Below are 17,842 nucleotides of genomic sequence, written 5' to 3'. Positions count from 1 at the left end.
TTTCAAATTTTTATTTTGTAGCAAGTACTTAAGTTTATTTTACTTGGTTTGATGTGGTTCGTGTATATAAGTCAGTAATTAAGTACCTAGTTTAATTTATTTTTTTATGTGAATACCACGCTGCTCCCAACAGTCTGAAGCCAGTCAGACTATGACATCCCCATTTGGGGTATGTAGTGAGGCTGAAGGTAGTGGAGAAGGGAGGAGATGTGGAAGAAGGTGGGGAAATAAATACCTGGCTATTCAGATCTGGTAAACTGAACATGGCTAAGCCATTTAAAGCAACGTTTTAATTCTGGATGGTGGTCTTACACCAGGGTGATACTGAGAGTATCTTCCACTCTGGAACGTGCCGTAAATATACTGTATATTATTAAATTGTGCAATAATACAAATTAATCAAATAAAATTTATTTATGTACGCCGGGATTTGAACTCGCGACCTTCGGATTGCTGGTCAAGAGTCTTATCCTTTTTCCGCAGAGGCCATCATAATATAGTTGATTTTATTCAGCCAAAAAATACTCTCTATGTATTGAAAGTGTTGTCGTTTCGCTACGCCTCGGTGGAGCTGATGTGGTAAAACCGTTATAACTTATTTTATTATTTATTTATTAACACCCTTTTTAGGAGATATAATAAATTTATAATAATAGATTGCTCAGTATTATTCAGAATGAGTAGATGTGTTCTGCATTTAATATAGTTAAAAGAAGACTATAATAACACACCTCAATAATAATAATACATCTAAATGGAATATATGTACCATGTGTTTTTAAGTTTTTGTTAATTTATTTTGTTGTTGTTTTAAAAATAAAAATCTTCTGTTGGCACTGTGTTATGTAGTAAATCATGTAAAATATGCTTCACGTAAAAGCCTATCAGGGCGTTTAAATTAAATTAATAATTAATGTTAGCATAATAGTATTCTTCTGCATGGGTTCCATTGCGTTGCACGGGCATTACACATAGTTTTTCGAAGTCAGATTTAGACAGTGACCTTCTCTTGTTTTGAAGGTCAAGTGTGCAAAATTTCATCAACCTTAGAAAGGTACTGTAGATTTGCATAGAAATAAAATGCCGACTGCCCGAAACAGACATTTTCCTTCATAGATAGAGAAATGATAGCGTATGTTGCTTTTTCGTCCAACGGAAGGCTCTGTGTTTTTCAAAGAAAGCATGTTTGCCCAACAGATGTCGCTGTTGAAAAAAAAAAATGTTTTTACTTGTCACAGGTGACATTTATATAATACAGGTATATAAAAACACACGCGTATTTGAATGCAAAGTTGTGTCAAAATTTCAAAGCAATCAGTGGAGAACTTTAAGATTTTGAACAAACGAACAGTTACATTTTTATTTATATAGATAGATAGATAGATATTAAAACAATAGATAATATTTAAATTTATTTTATTTAGTAAAAAAAATTTATAATAAATTATAAAAAAAACATAACATACAAATTCCAGCTGTCCGATACACAACTAGAAGTATATAGAACACAAATGAAACAAACTTTAAACATTTTATAAATCAAATTATTAGCGAGTTATATAAACATTAAAACACTTTCAATTTTGAACTTTCTAAAATGAAAAACAAAAGCATTTACATGAGAAAGAATTATTGTAAAGTTCACAGTATTAATCTCTGTTTTTATTTTTACACCCAATGAAACATTTACAATTTTAGTAATAAACAATGGTTTATTACTAAAATTGTAAATTTTTTAGTAATAAACAATGGTTGCGTACAATAATTACTTACTTAATGGTATATAATTTGATAAAAAAAGATAATTCTAAAATTATCATTTTAGTTAGTTATGTTAAAAATGTCCATATCATTTGTCATATTATTAAGATGGGTTGTTTTGCAGAATTGTTCAAATTCTCTGAAACAACCCGTCCTTAGTTGGAAACATTTTGAATATAAAAAATTTAAATTATGAATTCACCCTCAAAACATGTTCAAGGCTTCTGACTAAGTTATAAGAAAGAAAACAATTGAATATTGTTTTTACATCCAATACGAAAACAATTGAATGTTTTTACATTCAATACACAGAAAACAATTGAATGCAAGAGTTCAGAAGTAGCTTAGAACGAATAACTAATTAATAAAGCTTTGCATTGAAAGTGCATCTTGGAATCTGTTGCTGAAAAGCACCCAGTATGAATAGGATTATATTCCTGTCGCTGAGAGCTCCGTTCAAACTGTTCTTTCCGTTATTTGCATTGTTAAGGGGAACGGTTGCGCGGCATTTATCATACAAAACTTTTTGTATTTGAGGCCAAATTACCCAACTAAACTGAAAATCATTTTGTAATCAAGAGGTATAGCAAATATCTAGTACGGATATGCACAATTTTATTTTATATATGACAAATTTGTGTTCCAACGTAAATTGGTCTTTTAGAATTCAAGTTTTCGCTCATCGAAATGCTTTTTTTTAATCATATTAATTTTTTTTTTTATATTTCATCAAATTCATATTAACTCACAAATAATTGCCTCTAAAATAATGAAATTTTTTATTATCTAATGGTCTATATTTTATAATTTAAAACACAAATAATAGACATTTGCTATACCTTTTGATTAAAAAAAATAATTTTCATTTTGGATAAGTATTTTGGCCCCAAATCCAAATTTAAGATTTGTATGAAAAGGGCCGCGTGACCGTTCCTCTTAAAGGTTGTCGCACACATAATACCCCGGCACCAGATCAGCTCGAGCCGTTCAGAATTCTTCGTATGAAACTCCTTACTGCAATGCACAGTAATAAGCATCGTAGGCCTCAGGATAAGCTAGGTGAGGCGATGCCGATCCGATGCCGAGCTGACATGTGTGCGATAACCTTTATAAGAAAGAGTGAGATGTTAAAATGGAGCCAGTTGGTGGTATATCGTATATCTCTTATAGAATTAGGAGTCTTTCCTCAGGCTGTGGTACCAGTCTGGGTCTCCCTTGGTCTTCGACTCGGGTCTGCCCCCCTTGTTGTTGTAGTGGAACTCCGTGACTCCCCAACCCTGCACTCCGTTAACGGTGAACTTGGCGAAGCGCTCCACCATGCGGGCGTCCCAGTGTGGGCTCACATAGTGCACAGATTGATGAACCACGTCCACCTAGATAGAAATAACAATTTTTATCTTATAAATCAAAGTTTAGATTGTGCAATGCAGTTATTATCTTCCTTGTAAAATTTTTCTTGAAATTACAACTAATGTGTATCGATATGCAATGAACAAAGTGCAGAATTGATCCCCTGTACACTGAAATTCGGCAGAAAAAAGCTGAACACTAATTTTTGTGGGCATGAAAACGGGTCATTTATCTAACTTGTTCTTGTGACGTGTAAAATCGGACACATTTGCACAAGCTATCGGCATACGTCTCCACTCCTTCATTTAATCTGGGCTTCTTCGATATCTACATTAATAAATCCTTCTCCAGCATTTTCCTCAATCTGCCTATCACTGTTGCTGGCGAAAACGTTCCCAAAGTTATTATACGTTTGTAGAAAATAACCACAAATACCAAAAACCTAATTGTGAAGGAGAGACAAAAACTTTTGACGAGTTTTGACTCTTTGTGGCACATCGAAACTATTGGAAATAGGCAGTATTTCATTAAAAATATAACCGATGTCGGTTGTCTGGTATTGCTTATTTGCCGCTGTGTGCGATATCTAGTGGTAGTATTGTGAACTAAGCATAGGCGGAATTTGCTTCTCTATCAAATTTAATAACAAAACTGATTTTTATTACAATATTTATGAAACTATATCTATTGTCATCGTTCAACATAACGAGTTTTGAAAACAATGGCCAAATGTTTTTACATATTATATAGTTTACCTGTACGGTGTATTCGTCTTGGCCCGCCTTGAATCTGAAGGCGTAGTCTGTTGGTGCAGTGCCATTCTCGCCGTGCTTGTAGAGCTCCAAGTCACACCACTCCACGGGTACGTTCTGGCCCCCGTGCTCTGGGGTCCACAGGAATCCCAACTCTAGGCTATAACCATCATCACAAATCAGTCACAAAGATGTTGGGTTTTGTCATAAACAATTCAAAGGAGTTGACCAACGTTGCAATTATAATGCTGCTTTAATTTAGCTTAATGTGTACCATTCTTGAGAGTGGATGGTCAGGTATGGAGGCCTGAGGACACCATCTATGTACTAAAGGTCCTTGTTCCTTGGATCTTGAATGCTGTCCTTGTTCTACTAGTGTTTTAGATGGAAGATTCTCTGAGGAACTAGCGTCATTGATCCCTTCAGCACCGGTGCATAGCCGGGAAACACAAAAAAGGCGCACTCAACATTTAGTCACATGAGAATGCGTCTTTCTATGGCTCGTTCTTGAGTTCAACAGCTCAGCTGTGGAATCATTTGCCGGCCTCTGTGTTTTCTCCCTCCTACAATGTGGTATTTTCAAGACCCATGTTCATTCCTTCCTCTCCTCAACAAGACCCTCCACCCAGCATTCCCAAAGATGACATTGGACTTGAGAGAAATTATTTTCCACAAGGTGTCCTATATGTAGTTCATGTAAAAAAACAGGTTTTTCCCCATCTTCCTCTTCCCCTCTCAACTACCTTCAGCCTCGGAAAATACCTCATTTGGAGAGGCCATAGTCTACCAAACATAGGCTCCAGTTGGTTGGTTAAAGTCTCGGTCATGACACATATTTTTATTTTCTGTGTCTTGTTCTATTTCATATTCCTTGATTTGTTTCAATAATTAGAGAAAAAATATTTTATGTTTAACTTACGCTGATCCCGTGCAAGGTTGGCAGACAACCCCGATTGCGATCTTGGTTTTGTCCTCCAAGAAAATGTGGTGGAAAGCGTAGCGATGCATCAACTCCCAATCCCTCTTGTTACCTGGAAAGATCAAACCAAACTGTGAAGAGGGCATCATTAGCATTTCAAAATTATTGAAAATCCGTGAAAAATCACATTAAAAAAAAAGTGAAAAAAAATAATTTCCATGACCGAAAATTGAACCCCGATCAACTGCGTGGAAGTCAAATATCGTAACCATTACACAAATAACTAATTAATTTAGTGTTATGTATACACAACAAAAATGTTACTGTTACACATATATTATAATTACAATTTTAGAAAAGACAATTAAAATAATTTTCTGTTCAAATATTTTATTATTATATGGGTTGTTTTATTGCTTGTCTGAATTCTTCACACAATCAGTTCCAACATTGAAAATGTAACTTAAATTCAAAGCAAATTTCAGTTCATTGAACCAGATTTTACCCAGGACTAACGCGCAGCACAGACAACCTAAATTAGTATGTTTGATAATTAATAATGATGTCTTACCATAACTGTGATCTCTGAAAGAGTCCAAACTAACTTCAAATGATTCTTTCTCAATATTAAATTTAGCCTTCATGTTTCCAAACTGTTCGTAGTGAGATTGGTGTGCTCTAAAAACCAAAAAATAAATCAGTGTTAATATAATGTTATAATACATGCCTGACATCCGGATGAGAATGGGTTGTTTTTACAACTTGTTCTTTATTTTGAAACCATCTCAAATGCATTAGAGAATGATAATAGTACGGAAAAATTATATAAGTAGCAAGTAAAAATTATAAATTTACACAAAATATTCTGTTGAATTAAAGTGCTGTACGGGCTTTATGTCAACTGACAATGCGAAAATAATACTTTTCAAAAGTTGTTATTTTCGCGAGTGTAATCTCACAAATTAATCAATTCTTATGTTTTTGGTATCAAATTAATAAGCAAACTATGTTTATATAAACTCGATGCTGTAATATAAATAATTATTAACTTATTTTTTTATGTAAACAAACAAGTGACCGCGTTGAAACAAGATTCAGTTATGTCTAAAAATGTTCATTATATTTTATTAATTTCTATACTAATAAAAGTGGCAAAGAATAAGTAACAATTAAACATATAAAGTTAATATAAAAAATAAAAGAATATATAAAAAAATTTACTTTCTAATCGTCGGAAACAAAAAAAAAAACTATTGAAACATAAATAAATAAATATTGACAGTCAATAAATGTCAGTGCTGCAACTGTAAAATCTTTTATAAAAGATAGGCTAACTCGGTGATTATACGGAAAGAAGTTTTATTTATAATATAAAAAAATACTAAAAAATAAATAGAAGAGTAACTTGGGAGGGATTTTACGCGCAATCGCAAGTCCATTTATTTGGACTATGCTGCTTTAAGGTATTTACGCGGAATGCCAGTATTGTGGTCGCGGGCAAGCGAGTGGACGTGGAGTTGGATTTGATATAAAACATAATACTTGCCCTCCAATTCTGAGCTATGGATGACTTACACTTCCAAGTCCTTAAAAAGACTGTACTTACACTTATAAGTCCTTGAAAAGACTGTGTACTTACATTTATAAGTCCTTGAGAAGACTGTGTATTTACACTTATAAGGCCTCAAAAGACTGTGTACTTACACTTCTAAGTCCTTGAAGTACTTCTTGGACCAGGGCTCCTTGGCGATGGCCCGAGTGATGCAGCGAGCGTCAAGGTCTGTGTCGTAGTCAAAGTACTTGCTGGTGGCCGTCCATTCCGCTTCAAATGACACCTCAATTGTTTTGGTGGGATCCGACTGATACCTGACAGTAAAAACATAATTAGTCATAGAAGTCACAATATGCTAATACCTTGGACTGCTTAAACACCTTTAAAAAAAATAGCGGCTTTAAAATCATCAACCCTCAATTATTCATCAACTTATAACTTGACACATTAATCTTTGCACTCTGTGGATTTGCTAGTGTAGATTTTGCGGGCACAAACAAAAAAATAGTACAGATTTTAAAAGTTTTTTGATTTACTAGTTCCTCTTTAACTGCCTGTGTCAAGCTGTAACTGTATGATTGCTCAAAAGCCAAATTTCTACAAATAGGAGGAGGATGAATTAAATTCTATAAGAGTTGACGGCCTCCGTTGTGGAAGGGTAATACTCTAGACTAGCAATCCGAAGGTCGCGGGTTCAAATCGCGGTGTGATATTATTTCACAATTTAATCATTCAAAATAATATAAGATAATTTGCGGCTCGTTTCAGAGTGGAAGACACTCTCAGAATCGCCCTAGTATAAGACCACCATTCAGAACTGAAACGTTGCTTGAAATGACTTTAGCCATATTTGATGACCAGATCTGAATAGCCAGGTACTTCCCCACCTTCCAAGTCTTCCCCATTTCCTCCCCGCCCCCACTATCTTGAGCCTCACAAAATACCCCAATTGGGGATGTCATAGTCTCACTGGATCCAAATGGTTAGAAGCAGTTGGGACTCTTGTGCTGTATTCATATTCAAAAAAGAGTTAGGTCATAAATGTCAAGAATCGGTATAAAATTATATATGTATGAGAACAAAACTATAAAAGTGAGTTTAAGAAAATAAAATTAACCTTATAAAAAATAATAATAACATGGTATAGCCCACAATTTCAAGAATCGACATTCTTAACAGTAACCCAGAATATTGAAGGAATGCCTACAATCATAAATCAGTACATGCGGGTACTGCGTGTAGAATGTATTGGGTGCATCTCCTATCCTTATCCTATATTCCTTTTCTCTCGCTCTCACCTTATTACATAGTTTTAAAGCAAAATAAGAAACTATTTTTGTAACTTTATTTAACATCATATCTATTCTGTATTATAATTCTTCTATTATAATTCTATTTATTATAATTCTATTTACTATAATTGTATTATAATTCTTTGTATTATAAAAGCTGTTTCTTTTAAATAAATAAATAAAAGAAGTATCAATTAATGAAGCACGGAGTGTGTGCCAAGAAGTTGCTTGGCATTCTATCCAATCTGCCTACCCCTGTAATGAAGTTATTGCGCTAGATTCAGGTCCTAGTTCTTATTCAAGGATGATATTACACAAGTTATGAAAAACGGGATCCTATTAGTTACTATGTACATAAAACTTACCACATCTTTCCATTGTACGAGATATTCCATTTCTTCATTGGTTCCACGGGAGTTAGCATCAGTCCCTCTGCCCCAAACTCATCCACATGTGCTCCAAACAACATTGTGTCGGGGATCTTCGCACCGCACAGCACTCCCTTCCCGGGAACCTGGGGAAATATTCCCATCAAATAATTAATTAAATCTATCTACAGAAGTTTATTTATTAGCTGTTTCCTGATGATTTCATTTTATAATTATATTTATTCGAAATTACGGTATTTATTTACGAACAATAATGTAGAAGACTCCGGCAATAACTCCCATGGGTCTTCTCTCGCACCCGGCCACAACATAGAACCCCTCTTCATTGGCTCCTATGAAAAATGCCGCATCAAATGCCTAAAAAACAAACACCATTATGATCAAATATTAGCGACATATTTCTTTTGAAAATTCTTTGAGTTTCCAGATTAAGGATATACCAAAAAGAATTTATAATATGCTCTTTCATAGATGGCACTAATTTCATTATTAACACTTTTAGCACGTTATGCTTTCACATATATCAAGGTGAATTATCTGTTTTCACTACAAACTCAATTCTTTCAAGAAAGGCATACATGTATTGTATCGGTGATTCAATCCAATGTTTTATTTTTAGAGTTATTCATCATCGAGTGAAAAAAACGCTTTTCTTTGAATAGTAAACTATTAAATTAGCAGCAGTTTCTTACAGCTTACCGATAAATATAATTTTATTTAAGTACTAGCTGTGGTTTAATCAGTCTGTGCAGATAGAGAAAAAATAGCGCATGTTGCTCTTACGTCCAACAGATGACGCTGTTTAAAAAAAATCATGTTTTTACCGTCACAGGTGACATCTATATAATAAACGTATATAAAAACACACGCGTATTCGAATATAACGTTGTGTCAACATTTCAAAGCAATCGGTGAAGATCTGTCGTAGATTTAAGATTTTGAACAAACAATTACATTTTTATTAATATTTTTATTTTTATAGATATTTTAAGTTTTATAGATTAAATTATTTATTGATCAAATCACTGTACAAACAAGATTAGGAAGATTATTCATACAAAAAATATATTTCTTATTTTAGCAACATAATATTTTAAGTCAATACACAATATGAGTCACTACAAATTCTTATCTAGGCAATATTATGTACATAAAATACAATGTATTACATTGTTACAGTATAAATACCATGTGCATAAATCAGGTAGCCTATACGTAAAGTTGCATTTTAGTGCGTAGAAAACTGTGAAGATTTTGATTCTAAGTTATCTTATTGCGTTAATTTAGCAGCATATTAATTCTTCTTTTATTTTCATTTTCAGATTAAAATTTTGACAACAAACAAGCAGAGGGGCCAATTGAAGAAAAAGTCATGGAGGAATCAAACGCAAGTAATAGTAGCGCGCCAGTCGTGACGCATTCCTCTCTGTTTTCCTTGATGCAGAACCACTTGGATTCTGCAGCCAAGAAAGTCGAAATATCCCCCCCGCAACCCAACAATGGCTCCTCCCTCATGGCCTTCGCCAATCAATACCTCGCCAGCCAACTCTCAAAGAGTCCATCAAATAACCTGACCATTAACCCTTCAGAAGGCAAGTTCGTCATTCCAAACTTTTCAAATATCAAAGGAAGCAAGAATGGTGGCCTCGAGAACCTCGTTTCTAAGCTGCATATCCGATCCTCCCCCATCAATATTCCACAAAGAAACATCGACGAAAGAAACAAAGGTAGTTTATCGTTTAGCACCGGCTCAAGTGAAAAGGAAGAATTTAAAAAACCGACGCAGGAACATGAAGATGACTGGGATATTGATCTCTCTCATACAATCATCAAAACTGATGCTGTAACTAAAGTAACACCTCCCAACATCGAAGCAATTGAAGAAATCTTAACAATGGAATTTATTGAATGTGATTTGGACATAGCTCCGCCGGTAGTGGATGACACCCCGAGATTGCCGTGCTTATTTTACGACACAAACGCATTTGTCTCAACAAAATCAAGAAAAAGAGCTTCGTACAAGAAGATGTCAACAATGGGAAAGGTCATCTGTATGAACCCTAAAGACTTGCGTAAACCTCACATAGATTTTAAATATTATGACGCTTTGAATGTATTCAAATTTGACGTGCCTTCACCAGATGAAATTATTTTAGAAAACTTGAAGACGAAAAAGGGAATTTTGGGAAGGAGAACATTTTTGGAACCATGATATTATTTTATGAATACATCTGATGTTTTTTGTGTCTCGTGTCTTGTGTCTTGATTTTAATTAATTTTATGGTTTTACAATTTCTTCATTGAGCAATAATATTATGATTCATTTTAATTTTTGTTTTGGCGATAATAATTTTTTTAGTGTATATACCAAAACATTTTATTTAATATTAAATTTGTATGTGTAGTTAGAATGTAGTTTTACTGATTTTTTTTTTAATTTGACATGTATTATAATAAAGTACAAATTTGTAATATAAAAAATAAAACAAAAATGCATTTGGCTATTATTTTTATTGAAATCCTTTCTCCAATTTTGAGATTCTTTAAAAACCTTTATTCCATTATTTTTTGATCAATAGCATTTTCTACACAAAATGTTTTTATAATATGGCTATCACCAACAAACCTATTGAGGTAAAAATGTTGTACATTGCACTTTCTTGATCGTTCTAAAGCACGACAGAAAACAACTGCACTTTGTCTACAATTTGAACACTATCATTGACTACGTATTTGCATTTCTATGTATATATATATTGCGTGGTGTAATCATTATAACTCAGTCTCTTTCTCGTAAAGGAAGCTTTCTCGCATAAAGGAAAGGGTAGGTTAAAATAAAATAACCCTGATTTGGGTACCAAGACATAAAGAAATTGAGGGCAATGAGCGGGCTAATGGACTAGCAAGGAAAGGGGCGAAAGTACCACTTGCGGGATCGAAGTAGGAGTAGCACACTAAAATACATATTGAAAGGTGGCTCAAATCCCGGCACTGGGAGGAATGGGAAAGGGCACCCGGAATGGGGCAATAAACGGGCCAGACCCAAGGCGAACCAGACAACTACTCAATATGGACAGAAACTCACTGAGGGAACTGGTAGAACAACTAACGGGACACTGCCATCTCAGGAGGCACATGCAGTTATTGGGAGTGGAAAACACCAACAGATGCAGGAAATGTGAAGAGGATGAAGAGACTCCAATTCACTTTTGGTGCCAATGTCCCGCTCTGTTGGGAACAAGGCTCTATATAGGATACCTGGGAAGACACATTGTAGAACCAGAAGACATAGTCACATATCTAATGACAACCCTGGTGAACTTTTTTTATAGGGACCGGATTACTGTTGGAATGAAGTAAAATGGGAGATAGCACAATGGGCCTATGGCCTAAGTGTTCACGGGAACCTTACGTCTACCATCTCCTATATTAAAAAAAGGGTAGGAACACAATACATTGATAATATGCAAATACCAAAAAATTGACCTGTCACCAACAACTGATGCCATTGTGATTAATTTTTGTATTATTACGCTGGGTCCTCCTTTCTTAGCCAATGTTTCGAATTCAACGAAGCGTCACAGTGACCGTCATAACGGCAGATGTGAACTGATGCAATTCTTTTTTCTCATGGATGTGAAAGGTTGCAAATTGTTGTTGGTTTTATTGTTAAATATGAGAAGTATATTTATTTTAGTAACTCACCTTGGCGTGATCAGAAAGGCGCTGTGCCACGTCCATTTCCTCGGGCCTGTTGTGAGACTTAACCCCTTGGCCGGTGCTTCCTTTGGATTGTGGCTCTTCTTCCTTGTTTTGATTAACCCACTGGAAGGCAAAATAAGGCACAGAAGTTAAAACAAAATAAAAACAGACATGTTAACAATCTGTTACAAAGCGGGAATGAAATTCCCCAACACCAAATGGTGATTTTTGTGTTTAAGTCTTACTTACATCAAAAGGTGGAAGTCATAATATAAAAACCATGCACTTCTTCAGAACGATACGAAACTTCCTCAACTTAAAACACTTGAAAATGGTTTATTTTGCACTCTGTCAATCTATTATTGAGTATGGTATCATAGCATGGGGAGGTGGAACTTCATCTGCACTATACCCAATCATAAGGGCACAGAAAACTATTATAAAAATAATTCTTAGGCTTCCTCTAATTACTGACTCGAACTTGATCTTTCATATTATGAATGTGTTTGATGTTCGGCAGACATACGCAAAAACAATACTCACTCACCTATACACAGATAAACATACATACTACGAAAAAAGATCTAATACTCGCTGTACTCGAAGCAATAACAAAGACTTACTTCAAATTCCTGTAACGCACACTACTTTTGGACAACGAAATTTTAGATATCTTGCGACTAGACTTTATAACATTCTTCCCATAGACATATGAATATTAGGTAGACCTGCCCTAAGTGATTAAAAAGCGTATTATCCCCACTCCCCATACCGGTTCCATTGAGCCGGCTGGGCTCGCGTACGGCCTCAAGTGATATTTGAAAACGTGACGTCATCATTCTTGTGCGAACTATGGTCGAGGCATCATCGGTCCATTTTACGAAATAACACGGCAAAATGTTTACTTGTACTATGAAAACTGGTAAAAATAGATGCGAAAAAAGAGAATAAACCCAATTGTCGTATTACATTCCATATATAAGCATTATTTTATTTTATTTTAAGCATATTCACATCGTATAATATGAATTAGTTGTTACTATCACATCGAGAAACGTCTGGACGCGAAACACAAAGCTGGTTGGTTGCTGGGAAGTAAATTATGAACATTTATAAAAGTGTCTTAACTAAATACTCTGAAACTAACTACGACTCTGAATATAGAAGCTGCCTTACTTTGCCGAATTTGGACTTCGCAAATTTGTTCATAACGTGGCGAGTAATTTGCGCTCCCATGTAAAAATGTCTATTCATTCAAAGCAGATTTTACTTTTAAGAAGTAAATGGTGATATTATAATGCGAGATGCCTATTTACTGTCAGATTGATTTATTGACGAATCACAGTCATCTTCACTCCCTTCGTTCTTCAACAGTTGATTTTACCCCTCGCCTTTATCTTCTCGTCTATTAATTCCTATGTCTGTGATTCTTCCTGATAAAATAAAAACCTGTCATTCACAAAAAAATTTCAAAGATAGCGTAAAAATTTGGATTAAAAGTAATGATAGGGCCTTTACCGGTGCACTCATCCAAATTCGCAGTCATTGATGCAACCTAATTATTGTATGTATTTTCATATAATTGTAGGTATATTATTAGGACTAGAAACGAACTTGGTAAATGATGTATTGATATTGATGCTACCTAACTATTGAGTGTTCATATTTTTATATAATTGTAGGTACGTTATAGTACTATAAATAAACTTGGTAGATAGCTGCAGAGGCGGATTAACTGTTGAGAGTGCCCTAGGCAAGCACCTCATCGGCGCCCCTCTAGCGACCACATATTATAAATTTTAACAAGTACCTAAAGTAGCCGAATTTGTAGTTAGGTGGGTTTTACGTGAAAATAAAAATTTCGTGGGAGGGGGGGGGGGGTGGCTAGAGAATTTCAAGAAAATAAAATTTGTCCCGAAAAAAAAAATTCATGGGGGGGGGGGTGGCTAGAGAATTGTTTAAAATTGATGTTTTTAACTTGACTCTGAAGTAGCCCGACCAGTCGCCTTTTAGATTTTTTCAGCGCCCCGATTCTCGTTCTGAGTAGCCTAAATGGCGATATATCGCCCTCGTTGGCAACACTGCCAGCTATCTTTTTTTTACATACCAAGTTTCATCACAATCGGTTCAGTAGTTTTTTTGCATGAAGAAGTAACATATACCTATACAAACACACACATATACACTTTCGCAGTTATAATATTAATAGGGATAATTGATAAAACATAAAAAATTTAAATGATCAATTATTTATGTAAAGGAATAAGTACTCACTAATAAGTACCTACCTAGAAATGCCTAGGATCCCTTTGTGTTTAAATTACGAATTTTATTTTATGCACTTTTCAAATGTCACTTATGTGTTGTCTTGGTTACACTTAAACAGCATTTATTTATGAACAGCATTGTGTACTCGCTATGTGGCTGACTGAGTGACTAATAAAAATAATGTAATTTTTTAATATAAAAAAGGACGACAAATAAACTTTAAATGTCGTTTCTTTGTACTTCAGAGCAACGCATTGTTTTATTTGTCTTATAAAACGATATTTTTAGTGAAGAAAAATGGAAAAGTTACGGGTTAGGGTCACATCCCACGATAAACAGTCTATTTTGCGACTGCTACAAGTGCACAACTTCTACGGCTGACGGAGTAGGCAGCATGGACAAATCGTGTTGTTTAGAACTAGTAGGAATTTCACATTGAATAGACTCGGTAGAAGACGCACTGTGAATTGCGTTAGAAAATTCCGAATCATCACTTTTTAATTTAGAAAAAAATGTCTCAATATGTTTCGTATGCTTTATAAAATTTTGATTTTTTTCTTCTTTTTCCTTAGCCTTCCTTTTATAAGCTGCACCACTAGGTTTCTTCTTCAATTCACTCATTATTTGGGTAATGAACTAAAACGCAATGTACTAATTAATTCACACAAATACCGCTGCGAGTACGTAATCAATAGAAGCGCGCGTAACCGGCGACATCCAAGCTGAAAGTGATGAGTGTGACTGTCACCCCGTCATCCGTTCGGAAGTCCGGTGCCGGCCGCTTGGCCCCTGCCCCCGCTGCGCCCTTTGCCCTGCAATCTAGCAACGCCCGCGAACGAATCCACGAGCGAGCGGTCTTCTATTAAAAAATCATGCGATGGAGGCATGGAGGAATAATCAAGAAGGCGAGTATGCTTTGGAAGCTCTGCATCTCTACAGAAGTAAATAATCTTTTATATTGTGTAAGCAGGTGCATACTTACTTACAAAATTAAGTTTATATATATATATTTTTTTTAATTCTAGGGGCGCCCGCCGGCGCCCCTTTGTAACTGGCGCCCCTAGGCACGTGCCTACTTTGCCTTAGGGTTAATCAGCCACTGGATAGCTGCCTCAACACAGGCTAAGCCTAGTGAGGCGGGCTATGATAAACCTTAACATATAACTACATTAACATTTCTATTATTTACATTTATTTTACCTACTGTTTATATATTAATTTCCATTGATAAAATTATATACTCTTCTAATTTATAAACCAATGTACACAAAACAGTCTTACATGTATTTCTATAGTTATAGTTTGAAAATTTGTCACAATAAAGATATTTATTATTATTATTATTCAAACAGCATTTAATTCATCGGTAAACACAAGTCTATTTGCTTAGGTAACTTTTTAATGGTATTACTGGAACACGGAAACGCTGTGGCAAAATGAAGAATTCCAGAGCCGGTCATTATTAAAGGCAAAAAATTTAAATTATTATTTAATGGGTTAAATTCGTTTTAATCACAGTGTAGTTTCTGCAGCTGGATAATGTAAGCCACAAGAAGTCTTCAGATTTTAATCCGTTTGTTAAAATCGGGGAAGCTATCAAACTATCCCTATTTCCGCAAAGAGTATTTTCGTTCTTCAGACCAGAGGAGGCTGCTAAATTCAACAGGGGGTGCACTGTGATTTGTACAGTGTCCGTAGTTGAAGGATATCCCCAATATAAACTGCACTATTGCTGCTATTTATAATAAGTCAATAAACTTTTATTGTCGACAACATACTCGACCACTCACATGCAAAACCATGCTAAAACATGTTAAAAATAAGCATTTTTTATTGTGTTAAATAAAGTTATTTTTCCCTAGAGTATGGCACTGGCGTTGCCGTGTCCTAGTTATTACTACACAAGAGTCTGAACTATCTCAGTAGGATTCCGGCATCCCCAGTTTGGGGTATGTTGGGAACTCAGTAATTGGAGCCGTAGTCCGGTGAGTGGAATATCCAGAATTTCAAATTCCATCGCAGCAACCACCATTTTTCTAAAGTTTTTTGTAAATATTGTAATAGAGGTTTGTATCTATTGTTGATTTTTTAATTTAATATTTTAATAGAGCCATACCCATACATTTGTAGTGATTAATTTTTGGGTTATAACGTTTCGGACAGCCATATCTGCCCGAAAACTTTGGCTAAAGTGGAAGTACATCATGGAATAATAACCTAAAAATTAATCATGATAATACTTTTTGCCGTAATAATCTCAAATCATTCAACCATTTGCAATTATTTAAAAACATCAATCAAATCTGACAGTTATTGTTTACGATATCTTAGATATTTTAAAGTAGTGTCATTTTTACTACTACTTACATAACAAAAACCGGTGGTGATTTTGTGCTTTTAGAAGGCATTGGGCGTTTTTATAATTACCACGGCTACAATGTCCATGTGCATGCCGTTACTGATAAATTAAAAGCATTTTCATACAAACCTATACATTTTGCTTCCACGGGGACGGTATGACGGCATGCCGTCCTGTGCCATTATAAAAGCACCCTTTCGAGATACTATTATTGTTGTAAGACCATTTCCGAAAATTGCGAAATACAGTTCTCTTTTGTACCATAGCATATTAACAGGTGTTGTGAGATTTTTTGTTTCTGGCTTTCACCCTTCAAGGGTGTTCTCGGCCACATTTCAAATTATGGAGAGAGGGAAGGTGAATTTATATTTCAATTTTGTTTAAATGTGCAAATTTCAAAATTATATGGAAGATTGGAGTCGAATTCAGACTTGGAAGAGATGAGATTTTGAATAGAGGGGAGGCAATTTTAGATAAGGCTTGATAGAAGAGATGATATTTGTTTAAAGAGGGACAGCTGAAAAATAAAAATAAGTTCCCACTTCTAGACCACAGAATGTGTGACCAATCAGGAGTCAAGCACGTGAATTTTAAAAAGATGGAAAGGAGCGGAACAATGTCCAATCCTCCTTCGAATAAGTGAGGATATTTCTTTTTTGGAGAAATGGGGGAATTTTTGAAACCACGGTTTTTACGGGATAGTCCTTTGTATTGAGGCATAGCAGGTTTAGTGTTGCGAGATTGAAGCTTTTTAAATCATTCAAATGGATTTGTGAGTTGTGTATTAACAATCAAAGCATGATCACAAATAATAATATTTGGTAATTTATATAGCGGCGCTGTGTAATAGACTTTTAATTACTGTAGTTCCTTTCGTGCTAACCAACACTCGTCAGTGGCTGAGTTGGCATCTCATCTTTTTTCCACCCAGGCGTCATGAGTTCAATTCCTCGGCTGGCTGAGTCCTCCATCACGACACAAGCAACGTTTTCCGCATACTGTTGTGGTAGCAGGAGATTTAAAAATATTGTCAGGTTATGTGTAGCCTGGGAGTGTTTGTTTTATTTATTGCTTTACACTTTGGGTATACATTATTAAGTTTTTTTACTATTCAAACAGCTTTAAACTTTTACTCACCCTTCTGTAACAGTACATCATCAGGAATAGTACATATTTCACCGGGTACCACTTCCCCTTTTGAGTATAAACGCCGAAAATAGGCGGCGGATCTTTGATTCGGAGGAAGAGACAAGCAGCCACAATGAATATGGCGCAAAACACCACAAGGAACACCATTTCAAACAGTATTGACAATTTATAAACACAATTGTTATTCTCTCTCAATTAGTTACTAAAAGTATACACATTACCGGTACCAGCAATGCAGTAATATGAATTATAAGACAATATGAGATAGTCTGTTATCTGCAAGTGTCATATCACGTACACACTCTGATTGAGGGCTTATCAAAAAGATATCACTTTGTAAATGACACCT

At 35.1% G+C, this 17,842-nt stretch overlaps 2 protein-coding genes across 2 annotated transcripts in view; one reads left to right on the top strand and one right to left on the bottom strand.

The window, feature by feature from the left end:
- The window catches only part of LOC149422179 (uncharacterized), a 21,324-nt gene extending 10,824 nt beyond the window's left edge, over positions 1-10,500 (top strand). The window contains exon 2 of the mRNA XM_089633642.1: positions 9,338-10,500. Coding sequence (XP_089489768.1) covers positions 9,388-10,227 — 840 coding nt within the window. The 5' untranslated portion in view covers positions 9,338-9,387 and the 3' untranslated portion in view covers positions 10,228-10,500. The remainder of the gene's footprint in view (positions 1-9,337) is intronic.
- On the bottom strand, positions 1,486-17,842 carry LOC149422178 (uncharacterized). Its single transcript, XM_089633641.1, has 9 exons — positions 17,482-17,842; positions 11,721-11,840; positions 8,265-8,372; positions 7,992-8,140; positions 6,487-6,648; positions 5,354-5,460; positions 4,783-4,894; positions 3,867-4,023; positions 1,486-3,134 (listed from the first exon to the last, which is right to left on the bottom strand). Exons 1-9 carry the CDS (start codon positions 17,638-17,640, stop codon positions 2,934-2,936), a joined length of 1,275 nt encoding a protein of 424 aa, XP_089489767.1. The 5' UTR covers positions 17,641-17,842; the 3' UTR covers positions 1,486-2,933.

The sequence above is a fragment of the Hesperophylax consimilis genome, chromosome 7, assembly GCF_061612785.1.
Source record: "Hesperophylax consimilis isolate HC1 chromosome 7, BYU_Hcon_1.0, whole genome shotgun sequence".
NCBI lineage: Eukaryota > Metazoa > Arthropoda > Insecta > Trichoptera > Limnephilidae > Hesperophylax > Hesperophylax consimilis.
This window is presented reverse-complemented; position numbering and strand designations above follow the sequence as displayed.

What these genes read in the sequence shown, in the direction of transcription:
- LOC149422178 (XM_089633641.1), bottom strand. Translation starts at nt 17,640, where the DNA reads ATGGTGTTCCTTGTGGTGTTTTGCGCCATATTCATTGTGGCTGCTTGT. An exon ending in GCCTTTCTGATCACGCCAAG is followed by an intron (nt 8,373 to 11,720) that starts GTGAGTTACTAA and finishes TTTGTTTTTTAG; the next exon opens with GCATTTGATGCGGCATTTTT. An exon ending in CCGGAGTCTTCTACATTATT is followed by an intron (nt 8,141 to 8,264) that starts GTTCGTAAATAA and finishes ATATTTCCCCAG; the next exon opens with GTTCCCGGGAAGGGAGTGCT.